The 24,754-nt window shown below is 37.7% G+C and overlaps 1 protein-coding gene across 1 annotated transcript in view; it reads left to right on the top strand.

The window, feature by feature from the left end:
• CCDC150 (coiled-coil domain containing 150) overlaps nucleotides 1-24,754 on the top strand; it is an 84,359-nt gene that overhangs the window by 12,682 nt on the left and 46,923 nt on the right. Inside the window, exons 5-13 of the mRNA XM_044241207.1 lie at nucleotides 218-286; nucleotides 5,832-5,948; nucleotides 6,817-6,946; nucleotides 9,958-10,001; nucleotides 11,816-11,908; nucleotides 15,699-15,806; nucleotides 20,662-20,786; nucleotides 21,037-21,214; nucleotides 21,747-21,815. Coding sequence (XP_044097142.1) covers nucleotides 218-286; nucleotides 5,832-5,948; nucleotides 6,817-6,946; nucleotides 9,958-10,001; nucleotides 11,816-11,908; nucleotides 15,699-15,806; nucleotides 20,662-20,786; nucleotides 21,037-21,214; nucleotides 21,747-21,815 — 933 coding nt within the window. The remainder of the gene's footprint in view (nucleotides 1-217; nucleotides 287-5,831; nucleotides 5,949-6,816; nucleotides 6,947-9,957; nucleotides 10,002-11,815; nucleotides 11,909-15,698; nucleotides 15,807-20,661; nucleotides 20,787-21,036; nucleotides 21,215-21,746; nucleotides 21,816-24,754) is intronic.

Genomic DNA, 24,754 nt, shown 5'->3' on the forward strand with positions numbered 1-24,754 from the left:
AGGGAGAATAATAGAAGTAATGAATCAAGGTAATAACTTTCTTTTTAAAGATCTCATTATAATAATTATTTTAGACTCATAAAAGAAGTATTTATAACCATATTCAGAATAGCATTTATAGGTCGCTAGAAAAAGTCTAGATTTGAACTGATGTGCCTATAGACAGTTTCTTTCTTCATTTCAGATTATTTAGAACCTTTTCCCCTTGTACTTTTAGAAGAATGCAGCCATTATTGAAGAAGAATTGAAGACCACAAAACGTAAAATGAACCTGAAAACTCAGGAGGTAAGATACAGAGAGGTTCTGGAGGGTGGAGGGGGCGTTGGAATTGCTGAGGGGAAGTCAGGAAAGTGGAAAGCATGGAAAACTTTGAAGAAGAAAATATGTTACTGTGGAGTAGGAAGATTTTAAAAATATGCCACATGTAATTCAAGTGAAAGTGGCTACACTTATTTGACATTGAGTTCCTTTTGCCTCAGAATGGCCCTACAACCAGAAATAAAGTCAGTGCTTTGTGAGCCAGGAAGGAAATTAGTTACCACAAAATTCATGTGCTAGAGCTAAGTGAACATCTTCATACAAAGACCTTTTAAACTAAAGTTGTGTTTAAAACAAAAAGCTTTTAATAAGACCGCTCGTCTAATTTTACCTTGAAAACCTCCCTTTCAGCCCAAGTTTTAGTAGATAACAGATTGGGAGTTGTGAAGTAGGTGGCTGCTAAAAGTTGCTGGGCTGAAAAATGGCAGCTGAAAACAGTGGAAGCGTCAGGAGAATTAGTAATCCAACACTCCCTGGCCTAAAAACCTCAATATTCCCTGACAGAATAATCATTGATGTCCATCCAAATCAAAAGGATCCAATTATATTTAAAATACTAAGAAGTAGATATGCCTTTTAAAGAAAATTCTCACGTGAAATTACTTCTTAAGTAATGGTTTTTAGTGCTTAAGGTGTTAAGTATAGCTATCTGAAAAATTCTCTTAGGTACTTTGCCAGTAACTACTGATGAAATCATGAATTTTCATAGCATGTATTATATTTCATGTAATTTTATTTTAGTTTTCAGATATTTTAGTAGACTTTTTTTTTTTTTTTACCAAAGCTTCACATTTATAGAAAAATTGCATAGAAAATAGTTCTCATAAACCTGCTCTCCTCATCCCTCCAATTTCCCCTATTATATTAGTGTGGTACATTTGTTAAATTTGATGAGCTAGTATTCATAAATTGATAAGTCATTATTAGCTGAAGCCCATAGTTTATATTAAGATTCACCCTTTCTTCATTACATTATCTTACAGAATAGTATCACTCCCCTAAAAATGCTCTCTGCTCCGTATACCCATCCCTTGCCCCCTCTCTTCCTGAGCCCCTGGAAACCACTGATCTTTTCACCCTCTGTAGTTCTGTTATGGTTGGAACGATTCAGTGTGTGGTGGTTTTGGACTGGCTTCTTTAGCATATGCACGTAACATACCTCCAAGCCTTGTCATGGTGGGATAACTCATTGCCAAACAATATTCCATCGTATGGACATACCACAGTCTGTTTTATCCGTTCATCTATCGAAGAACATCTTGGTTACCTCTGTAACCAAGTTAACCTCTGTAACCGAGTTTTGGCAGTTGTGAATAAAGCTGCTATAAACATTCACGTGCAGGTTTTTGTGTGGACTTGTAATCTACTCATTTAAGATAAATACCTAGAGCACAATTGCTGGACCATATGGTAAGTTTGTTTACCTTCATAAGAAACTGCCAACCTATCTCAAAAAATGGCTGTACCATTTTGCATTCACACCAAAAACGAGTGAGTTCTTGTTGTTGCACATTCTCATCAGCGTGTTGTCAGTGTTTTGAATTTTTGCCATTCTAATATGTGTGTAGTGATATCTTGTTTTAATTATAATTCCCTAGTGACATATGATATTGAATATCTTACATACTTATTTGCCATCTATATATCTATCTCATTTGGTGAAGTGTCTGTGAGATCTTAGGCTTATTTCGTAATTGGGTTGTTTGTTTTCTTATATTGAGTTTTAAGAGTTCTTTGTATATTTTGGACCTAGTCCTTAATCAAATATGGGTTTTGCAATTTTTTTTCTCCATTCTGTAGCTTATCTTTTGCAGAGCAGAAGCTTTTAATTTTAATGAACTCCAATTTACTCATTTTTTCATTCAGAGATTGTACTTTTGGTGTTATAAGTCATCACCAAACCCAAGGTCATCAAGATTTTTCTCCTGTGTTATTTTTACAACCCTTATAGTTTCACATTTTACACTTAGATAAATGATACACTTCAAATTAATGATGTGAGTCTGTATCTAGAGTCTGTGTGTGTGTGTGTGTATATGTCCACTTGTTCCAGCAACCATTTCTTTAAAAGACTATCAGTGATTACCATTTATCATTACTATTTATTAGAGAAGTCTTAATTCTGAGAGCTGTGATAAAATCTTGATTTTTTTTCTTTTTTAAAGATTTTATTTATTTATTGCACAGAGATCACAAGTAGGCAGAGAGGCAGGCAGAGAGAGAGAGGGGGAAGCAGGCTCCCTGCTGAACAGAGAGCCCAATATGGGACTCGATCCCAGGACTCTGAGATCATGACCTGAGCTGAAGTCAGAGGCTTTAACTCACTGAGCCACGCAGGTGCCCCCAAATCTTGAATTGTTATTGAACCCTATCAAGGACCAATAGAAGGACTGTCCTAGTCAAAATGCGTTTTGGTATTCAAGCAAGAAGGATATATTAGTTTGTGAGGGTCGCAGTAACAAAGTACCACAGACTGGGTGGCTTAAACAACAGAAATTTCTTATATTTCTGGAGATTTGAGGTCCAAGATCAAGAGGTCAGCAGGTTTTTTTCTCCTGAGGCTCCTCTCCTTGACTTGCAAATGGCTGCCTTCCCATGGTCCTCACAGGGTCTTTGCTTTGTGCGTGCACATCCCTGGTGTCTTCGTGTGTCCCAGTCTCCTCCTCTTATAAGGACACCGTTTGGGTTGGATTAGGACCCACCCTCACAGCATCCTTATAGCTCATTTTAGCTATTTAAAGGCCCTGTCATTTTTTCTCATACTGGGATTAGAGCGTCAACATGATATTTTGGGGGAATACAATTTGGCCCATATCAGGGGGCTGTATAAAGACGGAATAATGTGGTATATATCCTCTTAAAAGGTAGGATATATATATATATATATAAAATCTGTTTCTGATAAACATAAAGCTGGTTGATTTTAATAATGCTTCATAATTAATACCTCAATAGTATAATTATAAAATAAAGTTTCCTCTGTAAAGGACTTAAATTATATCTCAAGTACATTTTATTATGTAATTTGATCCAGAGCTTAGAAAACTATAGTAAGCTACTCTGTATTACAAAGTAATTATAATTCAATACTATAGTTAGTATTAGATTATTAATATGCACCAAAACAAAAACTGGTTAATCCTTAAATAAGATTAGAACGATGAGCTGAAGTCAGAGGTAATGATGATAAAGATGATAATGATAATGAAGGATAAGGAACTTCTAAACTTGAAGGAACAGAATTATAAAAAGTTCAAAAGATTTGAACACATAAGAATTAAAAATTCTACATGTAAAAAAAGGGAGGCAAAAAACAAAACTAGGAAAATCTAGCACAACTAGATATAGTTAACAATCTTTCCTTGTAAAGAACTTAAAATTAACAAAAAACAAAAAATAGTGGTCAACTAACATTTTAAAAAATATATATATAATGCCTCAGAAAATATACAGAGCTAATAACCATATTAGAAAATGTTTAATCTCACTAGTAACCAAAGAATGAAAAGCTGTCAAGATGTTATTTTTAATTTATTAGATTAGCAAAGATTTAAGAAAACAATAATACATAATACTGGTGGGATTTATTCTACTGTTACCAACAGGCTAAAATTGGAAGGAAATTTATACTCCTATTGATAAGCTAAAATTGGAAGGAAATTTATACTACTATTGATAAGCTAAAATTGGAAGGAAAATTATATACCAAATTTATCAAAAGTCTAAACACTATTAAGCCTTTAACCTAGGGTTTCCTCTAGTAGGAATCAGAAACGCAAAGAAAGATTTTATTCACAGGCATGTTCAGCAGAACAATATTTAGAATAGTGAAGAGCTGGAAAAACCTTTGATATGGGATATGATTAAGAACATTATAGAACTTTGGGGCACCTGGGTGGCTCAGTGGGTTAAAGCCTCTGCCTTCGGCTGAGGTCATGATCCTAGGGTCCTGGGACAGAGCCCCATATTGGGCTCTCTGCTCCATGGGGAGCCTGTTTCCTCTTCTCTCTCTCTGCCTGCCTCTCTTGTGATTTCTGTCTGTCAAATAAATAAATAAATTTAAAAAAATAGACTATTATAGAACTTTTGCAAAATGGGCTGTGATGTAAGTTTGATGCCAACACACTTTTCATGTCTTTCAACTTTTCAAAAAGTTTTTAAACATAAAATATATCATCCGTAGAGAAAACACATGTAAAATAAATATGTACAATTTAGGAAAAGACCTATAAAATGTACTCTTACATTATCTTCACTGGGGCTTAAAAACAATTTCTTTTAACTTAACACCACTTCATAAAAGGAATAGCATTTGGCAATTTCCATTTAAGTTTGAAAGGATCTCTTTTTTTTTTTTTTTAAAGATTTTATTTATTTATTTGACAGAGATCACAAGTAGGCAGAGAGGCAGGCAGAGAGAGAGAGGAAGGGAAGCAGGCTCCCTGCTGAGCAGAGAGCCCGACGTGGGACTCGATCCCAGGACCCTGAGATCATGACCTGAGCCGAAGGCAGTGGCTTAACCCACTGAGCCACCCAGGCACCCTGAAAGGATCTCTTTACCTCATGAGAAAAGAGATTCTTTTTTATATCTTTATCTAACTCATTGTCATTTTTGGAGAGAAGATACAAGGTTAGTGTACCCAGTTCTTGAGTGGTGTTTTTAATCCACTACTTTTAAGTTACTTTACTTCATTATTTCCTTAGACCTTTTAATTCCAAAACAGAATTGGGACACCTTTCAAAGTTATGTTTATAATCCTACGGGATACAAAATATTTAAAAAAAATAGGGAGATAAACTAATAAAATATAGGGGCGCCTGGGTGGCTCAGTGGGTTAAGCCACTCGCTGCCTTCGGCTCAGGTCATGATCTCAGGGTCCTGGGATCGGGTCCCGCATAGGGCTCTCTGCTCAGCAGGGAGCCTGCTTCCCTCTCTCTCTCTCTCTCTGCCTGCCTCTCCATCTACTTGTGATTTCTCTCTGTCAAATAAATGAATAAAAAATCTTAAAAAAAAACTAATAAAATATAGAAAAATAGGAGTTAAAAGTTAGAAAATACAGAAGTACGTATATACTAAGGTGTGATATTAATGTTTTTCATCCTTTTTTGACAAGTCTGTTGTGAGACATACTGTCACACCATACATAAATAATATACACAAACATCTAATGAAGCATTTCTTACCCTTCTTTATTACATGCTGTATGCTCTGATATTTCCCCCCTTTTAAAGTGCTGCTTGCAACTTACTAACGTGTCTTGACCCACAATTTGGTGGGGGCGTGGGGGGACACAGACACAGTGGGAAGACCGAGGCAATGGATTTGATGCTTCCTTTCTTAGTAGTTTATCCCTTAGGGAGAAACTCCAGCTTGTTTCGGAGCCATAATTAATGAATGAGGAGTGTCCGGGAGGGAAATGGCATGTCTCGTGAACTTTTCGTGGTGAGTCTGATCTTGGGCAAACTGCTGTGATGTTCCTTTGGTCTTGCCTAACTGCAGTTTCTTCTGTAGCTACGGAGACAACTGTCTCAGGAGAAGTACCTAAGGGAATCTCTGGAGAAATCCGCGTCTGCAATGCTTTTCAAAATACAAGAAATGGAATCAACAGTGGAGGTGGAACGGAAACAGGTAGATTTTTCTCCCCTTATGTCAAGGAAGTGAACCCAAAGAGAAAGCTGATATTTTACCTGTAAGTGTTTAGTTTTGCTAATTTTCTCTAGATCAAATTTTTGCCTGTAGTATTACTTGAAATACCTGCAGGTAATTTAGACTATTCAGTTCTAAGTACTGAAGGCAGTTAGTAGTTCTAAATTCTAATAACCTGTATTTGGATTACATAATCTTTACTTGGACCAATGGCTATTCTTCATAATAAAATTATTTAAAAAGTTTCTACTTAAATACTAAATAAAGGTTCTACTTAAATTTGTTTTTGTTTCATTTCTTTAAGAGTTTTTTGTTTGACAGAGAGAGTGTGAGAGACCATAAGCAGGGGGATCAGCCAGCTTCCCACCAAGCTGGGATCCTGATGTGGGGTTTGATCCCAGGATCCCAAGATCATAACCTGAGCAGAAGGCAAACGCTTAACCTACTGAGCCACCCAGGCCCTCCTACTTTAGGAATTTGTAAATGATCCTTTATTGCTCTAACTTGTGCCACCAATATAGTAGCTACTAGCCACATGTGGATATTTAAATTTAAATTAGTTAAAATTAAATAAAATTAAAATTCAGTTCCTCAGTCACTCTGGCCACACTTCAAGTGCTCAGCAGTTACTTGTGCCTGGTACGTGTTGTGTTGGAGAGTGCACAGAAAGTTCTGTCGGACGGCCCTGCTGTAAAACACTGCACCCTGCTGAAATCTTCAATGTAACGGAGAAACTCCCCTTCTCCCTCCAGTGATGTGTAGATAGGAAAATCTGCCTTACACATGTGCTCTGAGGTGGTTTGGTAGAAATCTTGACCTTGAAGAAAGGACTTTTTCTTCCACATTTCAGGTGCAGATTTTGCAGCAAAACTGCGTTGCCCTACGCAGTTCTATACAGACCACCCAAGATCTGCTGGCACAGGAGCAACAGAAAAAAGGAGAGTTGGAGACTTCTATCTCTCAGCTCAAGTCTGACCTAAGTATGAAAATAGATGCTAGAAATTACATTTCTGTTAGGTGCTTTTGAGATCTCATGCAAAAGCTCTTAAGATCCAAAGTTCTGGAAGAGACCATTGTTACTGAGATTTACCACAAGACCACAAGTAAAAAATTGTTGATTGCCTTTTTTCTGTGGCACTGGTAAAAAAAAAAAATGTGTTGGTAATAAAATAGAATTCGATCTTCTCAACTGTAGACTGTTCTATACATAAATTCTTTCTCAGATTTATTTAAGTGTTCATGGACTTGGGAATACTGGGTTTCTAGAAATCTAGATTGAATATTGGAGAATAGAATATTAATAAGGAAATAAGGCCTTTAATACTTGCTAACCTGACTCTAACCATTTATCGTGTCGGGCTCCCATTCAGGTTGCCAGTCTATTGATCTGTATTTGTATCAGTGGATGGTTGTAACTTACCTTAGAGCTTAATGTCCTCATTTTACAGATGGGTACACAGAGTTCTTACAGGTGATTGAGCTAGGAAATGGATGAGTCTAGTCGTGATCCCATGTTGTTCAGTCATGGTTCTTCCAACCCAGCAGTCCTTGCCATATTTACTATTTTTTGTTTGTTTGTTTGTTTGTTTGTTTTTTTAAGATTTTATTTATTTGACAGACGGAGATCACAAGTAGGCAGAGAAGCAGGCAGAGAGAGAGAGGAGCAAGCAGGTTCCCTGCTGAACAGAGAGCCCGATGTGGGGCTCAATCCCAGGACCCTGAGATCATGACCTGAGCTGAAGGCAGAGGCTTTAACCCACTGAGCCACCCAGGCGCCCCTTTGCTATTGTTAATATATAGTTGTAAAGCAGTTTCAGCCAGTATCAAGTATAGGGATCACACTTCAATGCTTCACATGAGTAACACTTCATGGTTTACATAGAGCTTTCACGAAAACGATCTCTGTAACACGCTAAACTGTCCATACTTCCCAAAGTTAAAGCAAGGCCTGAGTCTGTATCTTCTAGATCCTGTCCTCCTGCCAGTGTGCCTGCTGTGCTCTCTGGCTGTAGTGAGGGCAGGGAATACCAAAAGGGAAATGAAAATTTTAAAAAGCATGAAACAAAGAGTGATCTATTCAGTGTTTTGTTTTCCTGCTTTTAACAGAAAGTACTGTTTTTCTTATAGTTGTAGATTAATGAATTACTTGTGGAGTTCTCACTGTTAATGTCCCAAGATAATTGTGTGGCTACCAAAAATACATGTTATATTTGATGGTGCTGCCACATTATCTCATTTGACCTTACAACCTTGCAAGATAGTTAAGAAAATATACCCCATTTTGTAGAAGCATAAAAAGGTCTGTATCTAAGGACCCATGGCAAAGAGGACAGCTAGGACTAAAACACAGATTTTTCTATTATAGGAGCAATTTTTTTTAATGTTACTTTTTCATTGGCTAAATGCTTTAGTTTTGAATTTTGTAAAGAATATATGGAAGACCATTTAAAAAATGAAAATTAAACATTAATTAAACCTAACATAAGGAAAAGGAAGCCTGAATACCAACAATATGCTTATATTGAATAACACTCTTTACCTGCATGCAATTTGATTAAGATATAGTTATGCTAACTAGATTAATAAAAGGAATGTCTCTAGATATTTGCTTTAATGAATTTAAAAATGTAATTATTAACAATAAACTTTTATATACACATAGTAACATGATGAAATTGTTCTCCCAAGTAAGATAAACGTTCCCCTTTCATTCTGACTTTGATTACTGGAACTTTTAAAATGGATCATATAATAATCCTTTTTATCTTTAACATTTTAAATAAACATTTACCTTATTTAAAATGAGTCTTGGACTTACATACTCAAATAGTTTTTCTGATTATATCCTATGTAAAATGTTTTTTTTTAAATTTTATTTATTTATTTGACAGGCAGAGATCACAAGCAGGCAGAGAGGCAAGCAGAGAGAGAGGGGGAAGCAGGCTCCCTGCTGAGCAGAGAGCCCAATGTGGGGCTCGATCCCAGGACGCTGGGATCATGACCTGAGCCAAAGGCACAGGCTTTAACCCACTGAGCCACCCAGGCGCCCCCTAGTAAAATGTTTTTATGCGTTTTGTAATTTTCTGGCTTTAGACTATTTAAGTGAAACAAAACTAATAGATCTTTATGAATTTTTCACGAAGCCAAAACATTACTCTCAGAAAAGTTTACTTTGGGCTACTAGTGCACAGTGCCAAACCGTTCCCCTGTTTCTATCTTTGGTTTTATTTTCACTGTATATACTCTCTGGGTAGTTTCAGATATTTTTCTTTCCACATACGATCCTCTTCCTGAGCTCCAGATGGTATCTTAGTGCCAACTAGACATCAATATACGGATGTCTTACAGAGACCTGCAAACACACGGTGGATACTTAAAGACTGCAATCATTCGTACTCGTTCTGTCCCCCGAACCTGCTCCTCATCCTGTGTTCCCTACTTGAAGAGTCTACCACCCACCCCATTGCTTACAACTGGACACGAGATCTTCTCCTTGACTCACCTGTTGCCTTTACCCCAGCAGCCAGCTGCCAAGTCCTGACCGTCCTCCCTGCTTGTTGGATTTCCGGAGTGTGTTTTCCCTCCGCATCCCATAGCCCTTCCCTTAAAGCCACCTTTCACTGTTTTATACTCTGGTAACTGCTCAGTTGCTAAACTGATTTCCTCTTCCTTACTGAGCCTCTGCCAGAGTGTTCTCGCTATCAAAAACCCTCGATCAGGTGCCTCTCCAGTTTAAAATCCCTCAGACGCATCAGCCTCCCTGACCTAATTTACTATCGCATGTGACTGTGCACTATTTTCTTGATAATTTCATGACTTAGTTTCCAGTCTATAAAAATATGGTAGAAATACTTGCATTCTCCTTATTTTCACAACATACAGACTGGGGAAAAAAAAGAAAGCAAGCTGTTCCGGGAGAAGATACTATGTGATTTCAATGTTGTTTTAGTAAGTTATTATTACCATAGTTATGTGGACTCTTTGTTTTTAGTTTCTAGAGATGAGGTCATTTCCAAGTTGGTTGAAGAAAATAAGGTAAGTTTTGAGGTTGTAGAGTTCAGAGATGCTCTTTCCTCTTTCACTAAGTAATATTTCCTCAGTCATGTTGGTTTGCAGTTGTTCTGATTCTCCTGAAATAAATCCTTACTAGAAAAAAGTTGCAGTGTAAATGAGTCGTATGTTCAGACCTGTTGTCAGCTGGGTATTAAGAAGTCATTTCAGCACATTATTATGGTTTGAAAAAAAAGACGAGTTAGCAAAAATTATGAGATGAATTTGCATCTTATCCTTATTGTAAAATAATTGCTATAAAATTTATGAAATATGAAAAATATTAACTAATTTTGGTTACTATAAGAAATATTAACAATAATGTGAATATACTTAACGCCACTGAACTTAACACTTAAATATTTTTAAGTGAACTGTACATTTTAAAATGATTAAAATGTGAATTTTTTTTTTTAAAGATTTTATTTATTTATTTGAGAGAGAGACAGTGAGAGAGAACATGAGCGAGGAGAAGGTCAGAGAGAGAAGCAGACTCCCCATGGAGCTGGGAGCCCGATGTGGGACTCGATCCCGGGACTCCAGGATCATGACCTGAGCCGAAGGCAGTCGTCCAACCAACTGAGCCACCCAGGCGCCCTGAATTTTTTTTTTTAAGATTTTGATTTATTTGACAGTCAGAGATCACAAGTAGGCAGAGAGGCAGGCAGGGGCCGGAGGGGAAGCAGGGTCTCTGCCAAGCAGAGAGCCGAATGTGGGGCTCCATCCCAGGACCCTGGGATCATGACCTGAGCCGAAGGCAGAGGCTTTAAACCACTGAGCTACCCAGGTGCCCCTAAAATGTGAAATTTTATGTTATTTGTATTTTATGAAAATAAAAAATGAAAAAAAAGAACTATTACCACTTTTATATCTTAATACATTTCTAAATCAAACTTAATGTGTAGATCCTGTTTGGAATATTTTTTCTGGGTTCTATCTCATCCTGTAGTAGGTGATGTTTAAGTCTTGAGATGCTTCTCCTGGAAAAATAGAAGCGTGGTCCTCTCTCTATAGGGAGAGGACTTGCACTTTGCCCTTCCCCATTTCAATAACTACCTGTTAGAGGGGAAAAGTAGTTCATATCCCTGTCACCTATTTGGTTGTTTGTTTTTAGAGCAAAGGTGTTTTCTTTTGTTCCACACCCAGGTAATCCTTGATGAAAACATTTTCACCTACAGAAAACTTTAAAAGATCCTTGAATGTGTTTAAAATCACAAAAGATAACTGCTTAGGGGAAAAACTGTGTATGTAGTATAACAAATACTCATCTTAGCAGAACTTTCTTGACGAGAATCCTGGTTAAATATTTACATTATGGTTTTAGGCAAATTCTTTCCAGTTTGAAACACCATATGAGAACATTTTAATTAACAGTTTTTATAATTTATGGGGGAGCCAGGTGGTGGGTATTATGGAGGGCACGCATTGCATGGAGCACTGGGTGTGGTGCAAAACCAATGAATTCTGTTACGCTGAAAAGAAATAAAATAAAAAGAAAAGTTTGAGAGTTGAAGATATCAGGATTTTTAAAAATTCTTTACAAGATGCTTATCTATAAATATCATTATTACTAGAGCACTGGATGTTACACCAACTAATGAATCTTTGAACACTACATCAAAAACTAATGACGTACTATATGTTGGCTAATTGAACATAAGAACAACAACAAAAAAACAACAAACTTGAACTCATAGTAGCCAAAATACAGAACAGGTATTTTGATAGAGATATTCATAATAGCTCTTACATGTTAAAAAAAGAGAGAGAGATAGAACTTACTATTTTTGCTCTTACAGAATGTGCAGATGTCTTTGAACAAGGAACATGAAGAAAATGCATACTTGAGGTCTGAATTAGTAGCCCTTCATGAAACATCAGAAAAAGCACAGGTAGATCTTATTTCTGTAGTTTTTAGATGTTAATTTTGTTTAATTAAGGAATCAAAAACAAAGATTAATCCTGATTATATTAACTCATACTATCATGATAGGTATAATTGGTATATAGCATTATATTTCAGGTATACAACATAATGATTCAATATTTGTATACATTGCAAAATGGTCACAGTAATTCTAGTTAACATCCGTCACCATATTTAGTTAAAAAAATTTTTTTTAAAGATTTTATTTATTTATTTGACAGAGGTCACAAGTAGGCAGAGAGGGAGGCAAAGAGAGAGGGGAGGGGGAAGCAGGCTCCCCGTGGAGGAGAGAACCTGACGTGGGGCTCAATCCCAGGACCCTGGGATCACTATCTGAGCCTAAGGCAGAGGCTTAACCCACTGAGCTACCCAGTTGCCCCCCAAAATGTTTTTCTTGTGATGAGAACATTTAAGATTCACTCTCTTAACTTTCAAATATGCAATACAATATCATTAACTATAGTCATCATGCTGTACAGTACATCTTCCTGATTCATTTATTTTATAACTAGAGGTTTATACCTTTTGACCCCGTCACCATTTTCTCCCATCCCTTATACCTCCTGCCTCTGGCTCCCACCTTCCTGTTCTGTGTATCTGTGGACTTGGTATCATTTTTTTGTTTTTTGTTTTAACATTCCACACGTAAGTGAGATTATATGGTATTTTCTTCCTCTGCTTGACATACTCCATTTAGTATGCATTCAGGGTCCCCCCATGCTGTTGCAAATGGCAAGAGTAAATTCTTTTTTGTGGCTGAATATTATCGATCTATAACTATATGTACACACATACTACATTTTCTTTATCCATTCATCTATTGATGGACACTTAGCGTTATTTCCATATCTCGTCTATTGTAAATGATGCTGCAGTGGATGTAGGGTTGCAAATATCTTTTTTAGTTAGTGTTTTTGATTTCTTCATGTTAATGCCCCGACGAGCAGTTGCGGGATCATACGGTAGCTCTAGTTTCAACTTTCTGAGAAACCTCGGTACTGTTTTCCTCAGTGGCAATATCAATTTACGTTCCCTTCAACAGTGCCCAAGGATTCCTTTTTCTCCACATCCTGTCTAATACTTATTATTTCTTGTCTTTTTGGTAATAGTCATTCTAATAGGTGTGCGGTGATATCTCGTTGTGGTTTTGATTTGCATTTTCCTGATTAGCGATGCTGAACATCTTTTCATGTACCTCTTGGCCATCTGTATGTCTTTTTTGAAAAATGTCTGTGCAGATCTATGGCGCATTTTTTTAAAAGATTTTATTTATTTATTTGACAGACAGAGATCACAAGTAGGCAGAGAGGCAGGCAGAGAGAGGAGGAAGAAGGCACCCTGCCGAGCAGAGAGCCCGATGCGGGGCTCTATCCCAGGACTCTGGGATCATGACCTGAACCAAAGGCAGAGGCTTTAACCCACTCAGCCACCCAGGCACCCCATTTGGCCCATTTTTTAATCAGATTTTTTTAAGCTACTGTGTTTTATTCTTTATATATTTTGGGTATTAACCCCTTATTAGATATATGATATTAATACATGATTGACAATATTATCTCCCATTCAGCAAGTTGCCTTCTCATTTTGTTGATGGTTTCCTTTGCTGTACAGAAGCTTTTTAGTTTGATATAGTTCTATTTGTTTCTTTTTGCTTTTAGTGTGAGACCAAGAAAAGTACCTATGTTATCTTCTAAAAGTTTTACGGTTTCAGGTCTTATGTTCAAGTCTTTGATCCATTTTGAATTAATTTTTATGTATTGTACAAGATAGTGGTCTTGTTTCATTCTTTTGCATATGCCTGTCTAGTCTTCCCAACACCATTAATTGAAGAAACTACCCTTTCCTCATCAAAAAAAAAAGCACAGGTAAATCTTCCAATTTATGTGTTTACATGTTAACATAATTTTGTTCAGTTTAAAAAAAACCAAGAACCAAAATTGATTCTAATTGTATGCATTTATACCATTGCCATGATCCATTTTTTAAATTTTCTTAAAATCTGTTTCATCTATGAATCATTATCACATTAACTACATTTCCCATTTCACCAAATCTCCTGTGACACGTAAGTATATGAGATATACTACTAAATCATGCACTAATCTACATTTTACCTTTGTCTGCTTTATATTTTGCTCATTAAATATATAGCTTTCATCTACGCCTATGAACTTCTAAGCAGTCCAGTGCTACAGGCTATGCTTATACTTTGTATGTTTTATAACAAACAGCGTAGTAGGAACATAGTAAGTACTTACTGGATTTTAGAGTACTGTGTATATTTTCTGTAGGATGGTGGTTTCCAAATTTAGCTAATGGGGTGTGTGTGTGTGTGTGTGTGTGTGTAGGCAAACAAGTTATTTCTCATAGGGTCAGTGAAATCGTATTAATCACTTAAAAGAACTTTTTGTTAGTATAATTTGATTGCTTCAATACTGGGATCATAATGTTGCTGTGCTCTCTTTATGATAAAGGAAATAGAAAATAAATGTGCTATTTTATAAAATAATAATGAAAATTACTACTCTTGCTATGGTAGTAGTAATTAACATTTACCAAACTCATTCTGTGTTCCAGGCATAATTGTAAGCACCTTATTTACTAACAAATTGCAATGCTTATAATAGCACTATTACAGAAACTTATTATTCTCATTTTAATGATAAGGAAGTTGATCTATACAGAGAGGTTCAATAACATAGCTAATAAATCACAGAGTTAGAATTTGAGCTCAGAAATTTTGGCTTCAAAGAAAATTAACTATTTCTTTTCAAGGATCAAGAGTTTATCTTTGTCTTACCCCTAGGTATTCCTTGGTGAATAGTTTCTACATCTGGTTATAATTTTCAAATGCCCCTGAACATTTGCCTTCCTTCTTTACTATACTACCACTTATGCTTTCCAGATAGTTTTTCATTTCTTTACTTTCTTAACATTTTTGAGTGTTTTTTAATTGATCCTATAGTTATTTGTTCCCATTCTTGAAGAATTTGTTCATTAAAGGTAAGATCCCTGGGGTGCCTGAATGCCTCAGTCTGATGGATACCCAACTCTTGATCTTAGCTCAGGTCTTGATCTCAGGGTCATGAGTTCATGCCCTATATTGGGCTCCACACTGGATGAGGAGCCTACTTTAAAAAAAAAAAAAAAAAAAAGGATCCTTGGCAAATACACTTTGCAAAAATAACTAATAAGATAAATGTTTTCCACAGGAATAAAAATTTCAAATGTCAAAAAGACAACAGAATTATATGATAGATTCCTTGCACAAAAGATCTTAGTTTTAATTTGGATGATCTGTCTTGTGAAAAGGTACAGTTACCTATATTTTGCTTTTGTGGATACTGTAATTGATGGTGAAAGAACTTAGACAATTTGTATTATTCGCTAAACAATTCTGAACACTCATCTAATTGTGGGACTGAATTTCTGTAGTACTGGCTAGGCATCTACAATGTGAAGTCCATTCTGTAGATGTCTTACTCTGTCTCAACAGTGTTCAAAATCGTGAACAGGAGATTAGCTAATTGTTGAACGCTTCGGTCGCTCCACCAAATAAACAAATTTCTCCTTTGATTGAGAATTATGTGGGGTATTGACTCCAAATATTAGAAAGTATTATCTAATGAAATACCAGTTGGAGATAAGTAAATTAAGTTCACATACAGAGTGAAATACTATAACATTAAAAATGTGGTAAGTAAAAGTAATTATTTACTGGAGAGATCTGTAACTCGCTGTATATACCATCTTAGGTTTCTAATGACCAGCTGACTAGAAAGTGTTCAGAGCTGAACAGCATGCTTGAGACTGTTAGTATGGAAAATGCCAGAATTATTGCTGACCATCAAGCCATTCTGCAGGTATTCACTTAAAACTTGTCCATTTCTGATAGAATCACAAGAAAACTCCTTGACTAAGAAATTAGGAAATGTGTATGACCAATTGGATAAATAAAATATTTTAATAGTTTCAAGAAATTTTCTGAATTACTTTATTTTTTATTAGTGGTTTTCAGTTTTCATCAGAGGGATCATTTAGCCTTATGCTCAGTCCTTTCTTGACAGTTTCTTCTCAAATACCATTATTTTTTTTTTTTTTAAAGATTTTATTTATTTATTTGACAGAGAGAGATCACAAGCAGACGGAGAGGCAGGCAGAGAGGGAGATAGAGGGAAGCAGGCTCCCTGCTGAGCAGAGAGCCCGATGTGGGTCTCGATCCCAGGATCCCGAGATCATGACCTGAGCCGAAGGCAGTGGCTTAACCCACTGAGCCACCCAGGCGCCCTCAAATACCATTATTTTAAGAAAAGTGATTACCTGGCCCAAATACTCAGTATTTCCTCAAACACCTGTGTTTTTCCCATTTTGCTTATGCTGTTTCCTTGACTGAGAATGGTCTTTATTTCATCTTCAGCTATTTGAAATTCTATTCATTAAGACTCAAATTCATAAGGAAGCTTGATCACTCAAACCAGAAGGATGAGTTTTCTCTGTTAACTCCTACTCCTAGGACATTAAACAGACTTTCATAATAATAGTTCTCACTTTTTGGAGAGCGTGCTTACTGCATAGCAAGCCTTATACTAATGATTTTACATATATTTCCTCCTTTAATTCTAGCAGCCAGTATGTAGAGGAATATTTATTATCCTCATCTTATAAATGAGGAAAATGAGGTTTAGGGAAGTAGATCAGCTTGTCTGAAGCCATATAGCTAGTAAGGGGTAGAGCTGGATTGAAACCAAGGTCTGACTCCAGAGTCCATGCTTTTAATTTTTGCATTATACTACCTCTCTAGTTTGCACTGTGTAGCAGTGTATTTGCATGGCTCATTTCCTGGATAACACTGTGAACTTCCTTCTTACGCACCTTTGCTATTTCCCATCGTGCTTACTGCTGCACATAGCGTAACACTAAGTAAAACCAGTGTTTACTCTGTGTGGGTACGTATAGGTCTAGAAGAGATTATAGTCCTGAACAAAATAAAATCTCTACTTTCAGGGACTAACAATGGTAGAATAATGTAATAGTAGAATAATGTGATGTATGGAAGTAATACTGTCACAAACACTTTTTAACTTTGGAATGTTACACAGATGGGATTTTATTTTCCAAAGGTGTGAAGGTTTGCTTTGCAGTCAAGTATTGTTAAGATAAAAGTGTTTTAAAATACGTGTACAGAATTAATTGTTAATATGTACTATACTTGCAAAAGTTTTATAAATCGTAGGTAGAAGGGATGTGTCTAAAAATGTTGTTTTGAGAAGTCCAAAATGGTGAGCCAGAGAAAATAAATTATGCAAAACAATTATAAGCATATGTTGTTTTATCGTGCTTTGTAGATCATTGCATTTTTTACAACCTGAAGGTTTGTAGTGATCCTGCATCTAGCAGATCTACTGGTGCCATTTATCAACAGCATTAGCTTATTTTGTGTCTCTTTGTCATATTTTGGTACTTCTCACAGCATTTCAAATTTTTTCATTATTTTTGTTCTGGTGATCTGTGATCAGTGATCTTTGATATATTATTGTAATTATTTTCAGATGCCACAAACCATGCCCATTTAAGATGGAAAACTTAATATATATTTTGTGTGTTCTGGCTGCTTTGACCGGCTCTTCCCCATACCTCTCCCTCTTCTCAGACCTCCTATTTCCTAAGACCCAACAATATTGAGATTAGGCCAGTAGATAACCCCTATGAAGGTCTCTAAGTGCTCGTGTGAAAGGAAGTGTTTCATGTCTCTTACTATAAATCAAAAGCTAGAAATGACTAAGCTTAGTGAAGAAGGCGTGTCAAAAGCCAAGATAGGCCTCTTGCACCAAACATTGAGCCAAGTTGTGAAGGCAAAGGAAAAGCTGTTAAAGGAAATTAAAAATGCTACTCCAGTGAACACATGAATGATAAGAAAGTGAAACAGCCTTATTGCGGATACGGAAAAAGTTTTAGTGGTCTAGATAGAAGATCGATCCAACCTCAACATTCCCTTAGACCAAAGCCAGAGCAAGACCCTAACTCCATGAAGGCTTAGAGAGGTGAGGAGGCTGCAGAAGAAGAGTAGGAAGCCAGCGGGGTAGCTCCTGAGGTTTAAGGACAGAAGCTGTCTCCGTAATATGGAAGTGCAAGGTGAAGCAAGTTCTCCAGAAGATCTAGAAGATCATCAATGAAGGTGGCTACATTAAACAACAGACGCCATTGAAAGAGGCCATTTAGGATTTTCATAACTAGAAAGAAGAAGTCAATGCCTGGCTTCAAAATAGGTCTTTTGTTTGTTTTTCTCCCACTCAGTGTCAGGGAAACTTTATTAAAGCTTCAGGGCCATGCGGCTCAGGCAGGAGGCTGACCTGTGGGTGAAGGAAAAGCTGACAGCAGGGCCTTCGCTCACCATCCTCTTGGGGCACAGGTTGTTGGTGTGGCTGTGCTTCCTGCAGCAATTGACCGTGTGGGCTTCAGGCAAGCACAACACTTGGAGTAGGCAATCTCGTCACAGTTGTATTTCTGGGTGAGCTAGAGGTGGGCAAGCCTTGATGATGCGATGATGCAGCCCCGCAGATAAAGCACCCAGCACAGGGTGAGCTCTTTCTGGATGTTGTAGTCTCAGAACATGTGGCCATGGTCTGCTGTTTGCCTGCAAAAATCAGATACTGCTGGTCGTGGAATGCCCTCCTTGTCTTGGATTTTGGCTTTGACCTTTTTTAAAGAGCAGGGAAGGGAGCAGAGGGAGAGAGAAATCGAATCTTTTTTTTTTTTTTTTAAGATTTTATTTATTTATTTGATGGACAGAAATCACAAGCAGGCAGAGGCAGGTAGAGAGAGGAGGAAGCAGGCTCCCCGCCGAGCAGAGAACCTGATGCGGGGCTTGATCCCAGAACCCTGGGATCATGACCCGAGCCGAAGACAGAGGCTTTAACCCACTGAGCCACCCAGGTGCCCCCCCCCTTTTTTCCAAGATTTTATTAGAGAGAGAGAGAGCAGGAATGAGAGAAGGAGCAGAGGAAGAGGGAGAAGCAGAATCCCCGCTAAGCAGGGAGCCTGACCTGGGGCTCCATCCTGGGACTCCAGGATCATGACCTGAGCTAAAGGCAGATATTAGGGTCCGTGATCAAAGGAACAAGACTGATACAAAGCAAAGATCAAGCAAAGCTTTATTTCGCGCCAAGCATCGAGAATCAAACCAACCAGTCGGGGACATCTCTTACAAAGAAGTGACCCCTCCCAGCCTCACAGACTAACTTTTATAGAGATGGTTGAACCTGTCTATACACAGGTGGCCAATGAGATTGCAATACACAGAGAAAACTGCACAGTCATGCTAGGTCAGCAACACACAGAGAAAACTGCAAAGTTATGCTAGATCACATACGGGTGGCCAATTTAATTTCAATTTACCCTAGTAGATATATGCGTGCCCCACTGATTGGATGTCTCCACCTGGCCTGACCCGCCCTCGTATCTGGGCTTTGCAAGTAAGTTCCTCTGGGAGGAGCAGGGTCAATCTAAGTTCACTGCATAAACTCAAAATGGCTCGCTCTGGCTAAGTAGGCCCTTACAGCAGACACTTAACCAACTGAGCCACCCAGGCATCCCAGAGAGAGAGAATCTTAAGCAGGCTTCATGCTCAGTGCAGATCCCTGATACTGGGCTCATTCTCATGACCCTGAGATCATGACTTGTGTTGAAATCAAGAATCAGACACTTAACCAACTGAGTCACCAAGGCACCCCTTGGCTTTGACATTCTAAGTGGTGTCACTGGGCACAATCTACAGGGTCAGAGTAAGGTTCAGCTTCTTCACAAAAATCTGCATCTGTGCATCTGTTCCTTGGCCCACTCACTGAAGAGAAAGCGCCACGCTGACTTTGTTTGGGCCTAATATAGCTGGCGACTTTAAGTGGGTTCAAGAAACTGCCACAACTACCCTAACCTTTAGCAAACACCACCCTTATAAGTCAGTAGCCATCAACACCAAGGCAAGACCCTCCACCAGCAAAAAGTTTATGACTCACTGAGAGTTCAGATGATGGTTAGCATTTTTTAGCAATAAAGTGTTTTTAAGTTATGTACATTGCTTTTTTTTTAAGACATAATGCTACTACACATTTAATAGACTATCACTTGTATATGCAGTGGGAAGCAGAAAATTATTTGCCTAGGTTTATTGTGGTGGTCTGGAAGTGAACCCACAATATCTCCTGGGTATTCCCATATAGTGCTTCTGTAACAGTAGCTGAGTGCAATTTCAAATATTTTCAAGTGAATTCACAGCAAATTATTAACATGATTGCCCCTGGAGAAGTGGTATTATTTTAAAGGAGGGGGAGTGTAAGTGAAGAGATCGTTTCACTTTATACATATTGATGTTGTTTTTTAAAAATATGTATTATATTACAATTTTGAAGTACCAAAATATTCCTAGTAGAATTTTATATCTAAAAATACGTTCATGTTAAGAGTTTTATAAATTTTGCAGCAGCCTGGGTAAATAATGCATCTTCACTGTTGGCTGGTAGAGCTATAAAATGACAGAATTGTTGTCAGGTCAGAGTGGGGACAAAGAGAAAGCTGAACATTAAATTCTTTAAAAAGAGGTTTTATGTATATAAAAATGTATCTCTCAAAGCTAAGTCACTATCTTTGATCAGTCATTTTCAGTGGCACCCTATTAAATGACTTCCTGGCATCTCAGCTTTTAATATTACTTCCAAAATTCAGGTAGAGAAGAAAATGATGACGCAGACTTTTCAAGAACAAAACCTACTCCTGGATGCAGCCCATGCCAGTATCACTACGGAGCTAGAGACTGTTCAGAATGAGAAAATCCAACTCCAAACACATCTGTAAGTAAACTAGGCAACTTCTTCTGTATCTTTTGTCCTCACATTTGTATTTCTTGTCTTTAATGGAAACGTTTAATTCTGCATTTCTTGGGCCAGACACAAAGATAAGATAAAGACTTTGCCCTCAAGGAACTAGTTTTGTTAGAACGTTTTGGCAACTGCTCTTAGCCAGTATGTTCTTGGAGAACGGGGGTCTATTAAATAAAGAACTCTCAGTCAGCGCTCATGTCTCCTCGTTCTCTTCTTACAGGGACCATTTAATCCTCGAGCATAATCAGTGTACCCAGAAAGCACAGGACGCGGAGAGGAGGACAGCCTTGCAGAAGGAGCTGCTAGAAACAACGATTGCAAGACTGCGTGGTGAACTGGAAGCATTGATCCAGGAGAAGAAGTCTCTGCTGGAGGAGAAAGAAAGATTTCAGGGAGAGGTGGGGAGCAGCAGATTTATGTTACCTCCTGGTTGTGGTGGTGATCTTGTTTTAAAACTATTTTAAGTGCCAAAGATAAGAAATACAGCCCAGATACAGTTAGTCTGAGTTGCCCATTAAAGAAATCTTGAGGTGGCTAATGTCTGTCCGGTAGCATGTGATGTAGACTGTGCCAAACTGCCCACCCTTGCACAGCATTAACTAGTGGCTCACACATCCTCATGGTAGCGAAGGTGTCAGATTTAAAAAGCTGATTTCCCCTGAAGGCGTGGGACAGTGGAGGTTAAGGGGGAGCAGCTCTGTCTTCCTGCTGAGGAAGGAACCAGCAGAGTCTGACGTGCAGACGTGTCTTTCTAATTTCAGGGCTATTTGTGAAGTCTGCTCTGCCTCAGAGACTCCCTGAGTGGCCCCTTTTCTGAGAGGATGTGCTATCTCGGCAGTGTAGGTATCCGTGAACAGGGTGTGTCTGCTGTAGTAGAGCCTGCCGGCTGCACTGAAACTGAGCCTTTCTTTGTTTCCCCTCCTTGGGCAGGTTGATAAAACAGAGAAAGAAATAGCGCAAGAAAAATGCAATTTGGAAAAGGAATTAGCCAAAAACAAGGTATTCTGCATTTTATTTGTTGATATTTCACTGTGTTTCCTTCTGTATCTCTGCCTCCTGTATGAGCTTATTTTACTGAGGAGATGGGTTATTCAGTTGATTACCAGGATGTGGAGGGGGAAAGAAGCCACTGAGGTGGGTGCCCCGCAGAGCGCTCCGGTCACGGCTCCGGCCACGCCAGCACGGGGCTGCTGCTGAGCCGCGTTCAAGCATCTGGTGTTGGCCACTGAGTCACGACAGCCTCTGGCCCTAGTGTTCACTCAGTATTTTATCCAGGAAGTCCCTCGATGGCCCTGTGGGAGGCAAAGAGAACATTGTTGACAGTGCTGTTTTGTTTTGTTTTGTTTTGTTTTTTAAAAAGCCAACTTAGGCTTCCTAAGTACCTGTTAGCACTTGTCACTCATCTGTAAGATACTCTCTCCTGGGTTCTAAAAAGATAGAATGGCCAGAGACACAAATACTCTGATTAAAATAAAACAAAAGCCGGTCTTTAAAGCATTGCTGTTTGTGTTTCCAAAATTTGAAAAGCATAAAGGTTATGTATCACTGTCATCCGGAATGATCTGGAGCATCAGGGAGAATTAGCCTACCCTAGATGGTAAATTCTGCGACACGTGTCTGTATAATCATTGATCCTTGATTGCTTCTTGGCTTCTGGCCCTATTAAATAGTATTCATGTTACCAGAACCATATATGTGTGAACTTGTAATTTAAGAAGTTTCTGAGCCCAAGCTCTGATATGTATAGTTCACCTCTCTGTCATGTAATCGGTGGTTTAGTGACTAAGCTCTAGTGATTTGAAAAATCATCCAACCTAAGAATCTTTTTAAAAAGCTTACTTCCCACGGTACATAACAGGTTTAACTACTTGTTAAGTATCTGTCTGAAGTCACTTCCTACCGATAAAAGATTTGATGTCTCAAGATATAATTCTAAACTGGTGTGTGTCTAATACTGTATTTTCAAAATACGCAAAAAAAGAAATAAATTTACTATCATATTAGAAGGGTAAGGTAACTACCTCAATAACTGATAGATCAGAAAAGAAATTAATAGGGACTAAAATGATATAAAAGTACAACGATGAAATAATTATAAAGTTTGTGCAAATGGATATATATATAATTGTACCCCAAAACTGCAGAATATATGGTCTTCCAAAGATACATGGAATATTTGTAAGAATTCACCAAATGATATAGAATAGAGCAAATATCAACAAATTTCAAATAATCAATATCTTGGAAAGCATATTATTTTATTTTATTTTATTTATTTATTTTTTTTAAAGATTTTATTTATTTATTTGAGAGAGAGAGAGACAGTGAGAGAGAGCATGAGCGAGGAGAAGGTCAGAGAGCCTATAGTTATGTCTTTCCCAGAATATCCTATAAACGGAATCACATAAAGTGTGACACTTTGAGTCTGGCTTCTTTTGTTTAGCGAAAGACATTTGAAGTTCTCCCATGTTCTTGTCGTGTGTTTCAGCTGTTTGTGTTCCATGATACGGGTATCTCACAGTTTCTTTGTCCATTTGCCACTTGAAGGACATTTGGCAATTATGAATAAAGCCTATAAAATGTTCACATCTGAACACGTATTTTTTTTTAATTTTATTTATTTATTTGACAGAGAGAAATCACAAGTAGATGGAGAGGTAGGCAGAGAGAGAGAGGGAAGCAGGCTCCCTGCTGAGCAGAGAGCCCGATGCGGGACTCGATCCCAGGACCCTGAGATCATGACCTGAGCCGAAGGCAGTGGCTTAACCCACTGAGCCACCCAGGCGCCCCTGAACACGTATTTTTATTTCTCTTGGCTAATTATCTGGAGTTGGAACTCTAGATCCTATGGGAAATACATATTTGACAAACAATTCAGCAGCTATTTTCCAAAGCATATGCACTATCCTGCCTTCCGTCAATACTGTAGAAGAGTTCTACTCTGCATTGTCGCCGGCACATGGTAGCGTTGGTTCCTTGAGTCTTGGCCATTCTAACTGCTGATGGAGACTGGCATAGCATTGTGGCCTAATTTGCATTTCTCTAGTGATTAATAATATTGAGCATCTTTTCAGCTGCTTATTGGTTATTCACAAGTTTAAGTGTCTCTTCGAATATTTTAACCATTTTAACTCCATTTGTTTTCTTATTATTGATTTTTCAGGGATTTTAAAAATATTCTCATGTTGATTCTTACATAAAAAAATTCATACTTTTTGTTTATGTGCAGATCTTCCAAGTGCTTTACATATTTTTCTCCCATATTATGCCTTGTTTTTTCATGCTCTTTCAAAGAGCAGAAGTTCACATTTTGATAAAATCCAACTTGTCAAATTTTTTATTTTTGGATCATACCCTTTGTGTCCTATCTAAGAAATTTTTGACTAACCTAAAATCACAAAGATTTTCCTTTTTGTTCTCTAGAAATTATATAGTTCTAGATCTTAGATTAGGTCAATGGTCTGTTTTTAGTTAATTTTCATATATCATGCAAGGTTCGTTTTATTTTCAGATGGATTGTCTGATCTAGTACATTTTATTATTGAGATGTAATTAATGCACTATAAATTCACCTCCTTAAAATATACAGTTCAGTGGTTTCTTAGTTTATTCAAAAGTCTGTGCAAACATTACCACTTAAAAATTTTTTTTAGGTGTGCCTGGGTGGCTCAGTGGATTAAGCCACTGCCTTCGGCTCAGGTCATGATCTCAGTGTCCTGGGATCGAGCCCCGCACTGGGCTCTTTGCTTGGCGGAAGCCTGCTTCCCTCTCTCTCTCTCTCTCTGCCTGACTCTCCGCCTGCTTGTGATCTCTCTCTCTGTCAAATAAATAAATAAAATCTTAAAAAAAAATTTTTTTTTGAATTTCTTTTCAGTGTTCCAGAATTCATTGTTTATGCACCACACCCAGTGCTCCATGCAGTACGTGTCCTCCATAAT

Source organism: Neovison vison, chromosome 3 (assembly GCF_020171115.1).
Source record: "Neovison vison isolate M4711 chromosome 3, ASM_NN_V1, whole genome shotgun sequence".
NCBI lineage: Eukaryota > Metazoa > Chordata > Mammalia > Carnivora > Mustelidae > Neogale > Neogale vison.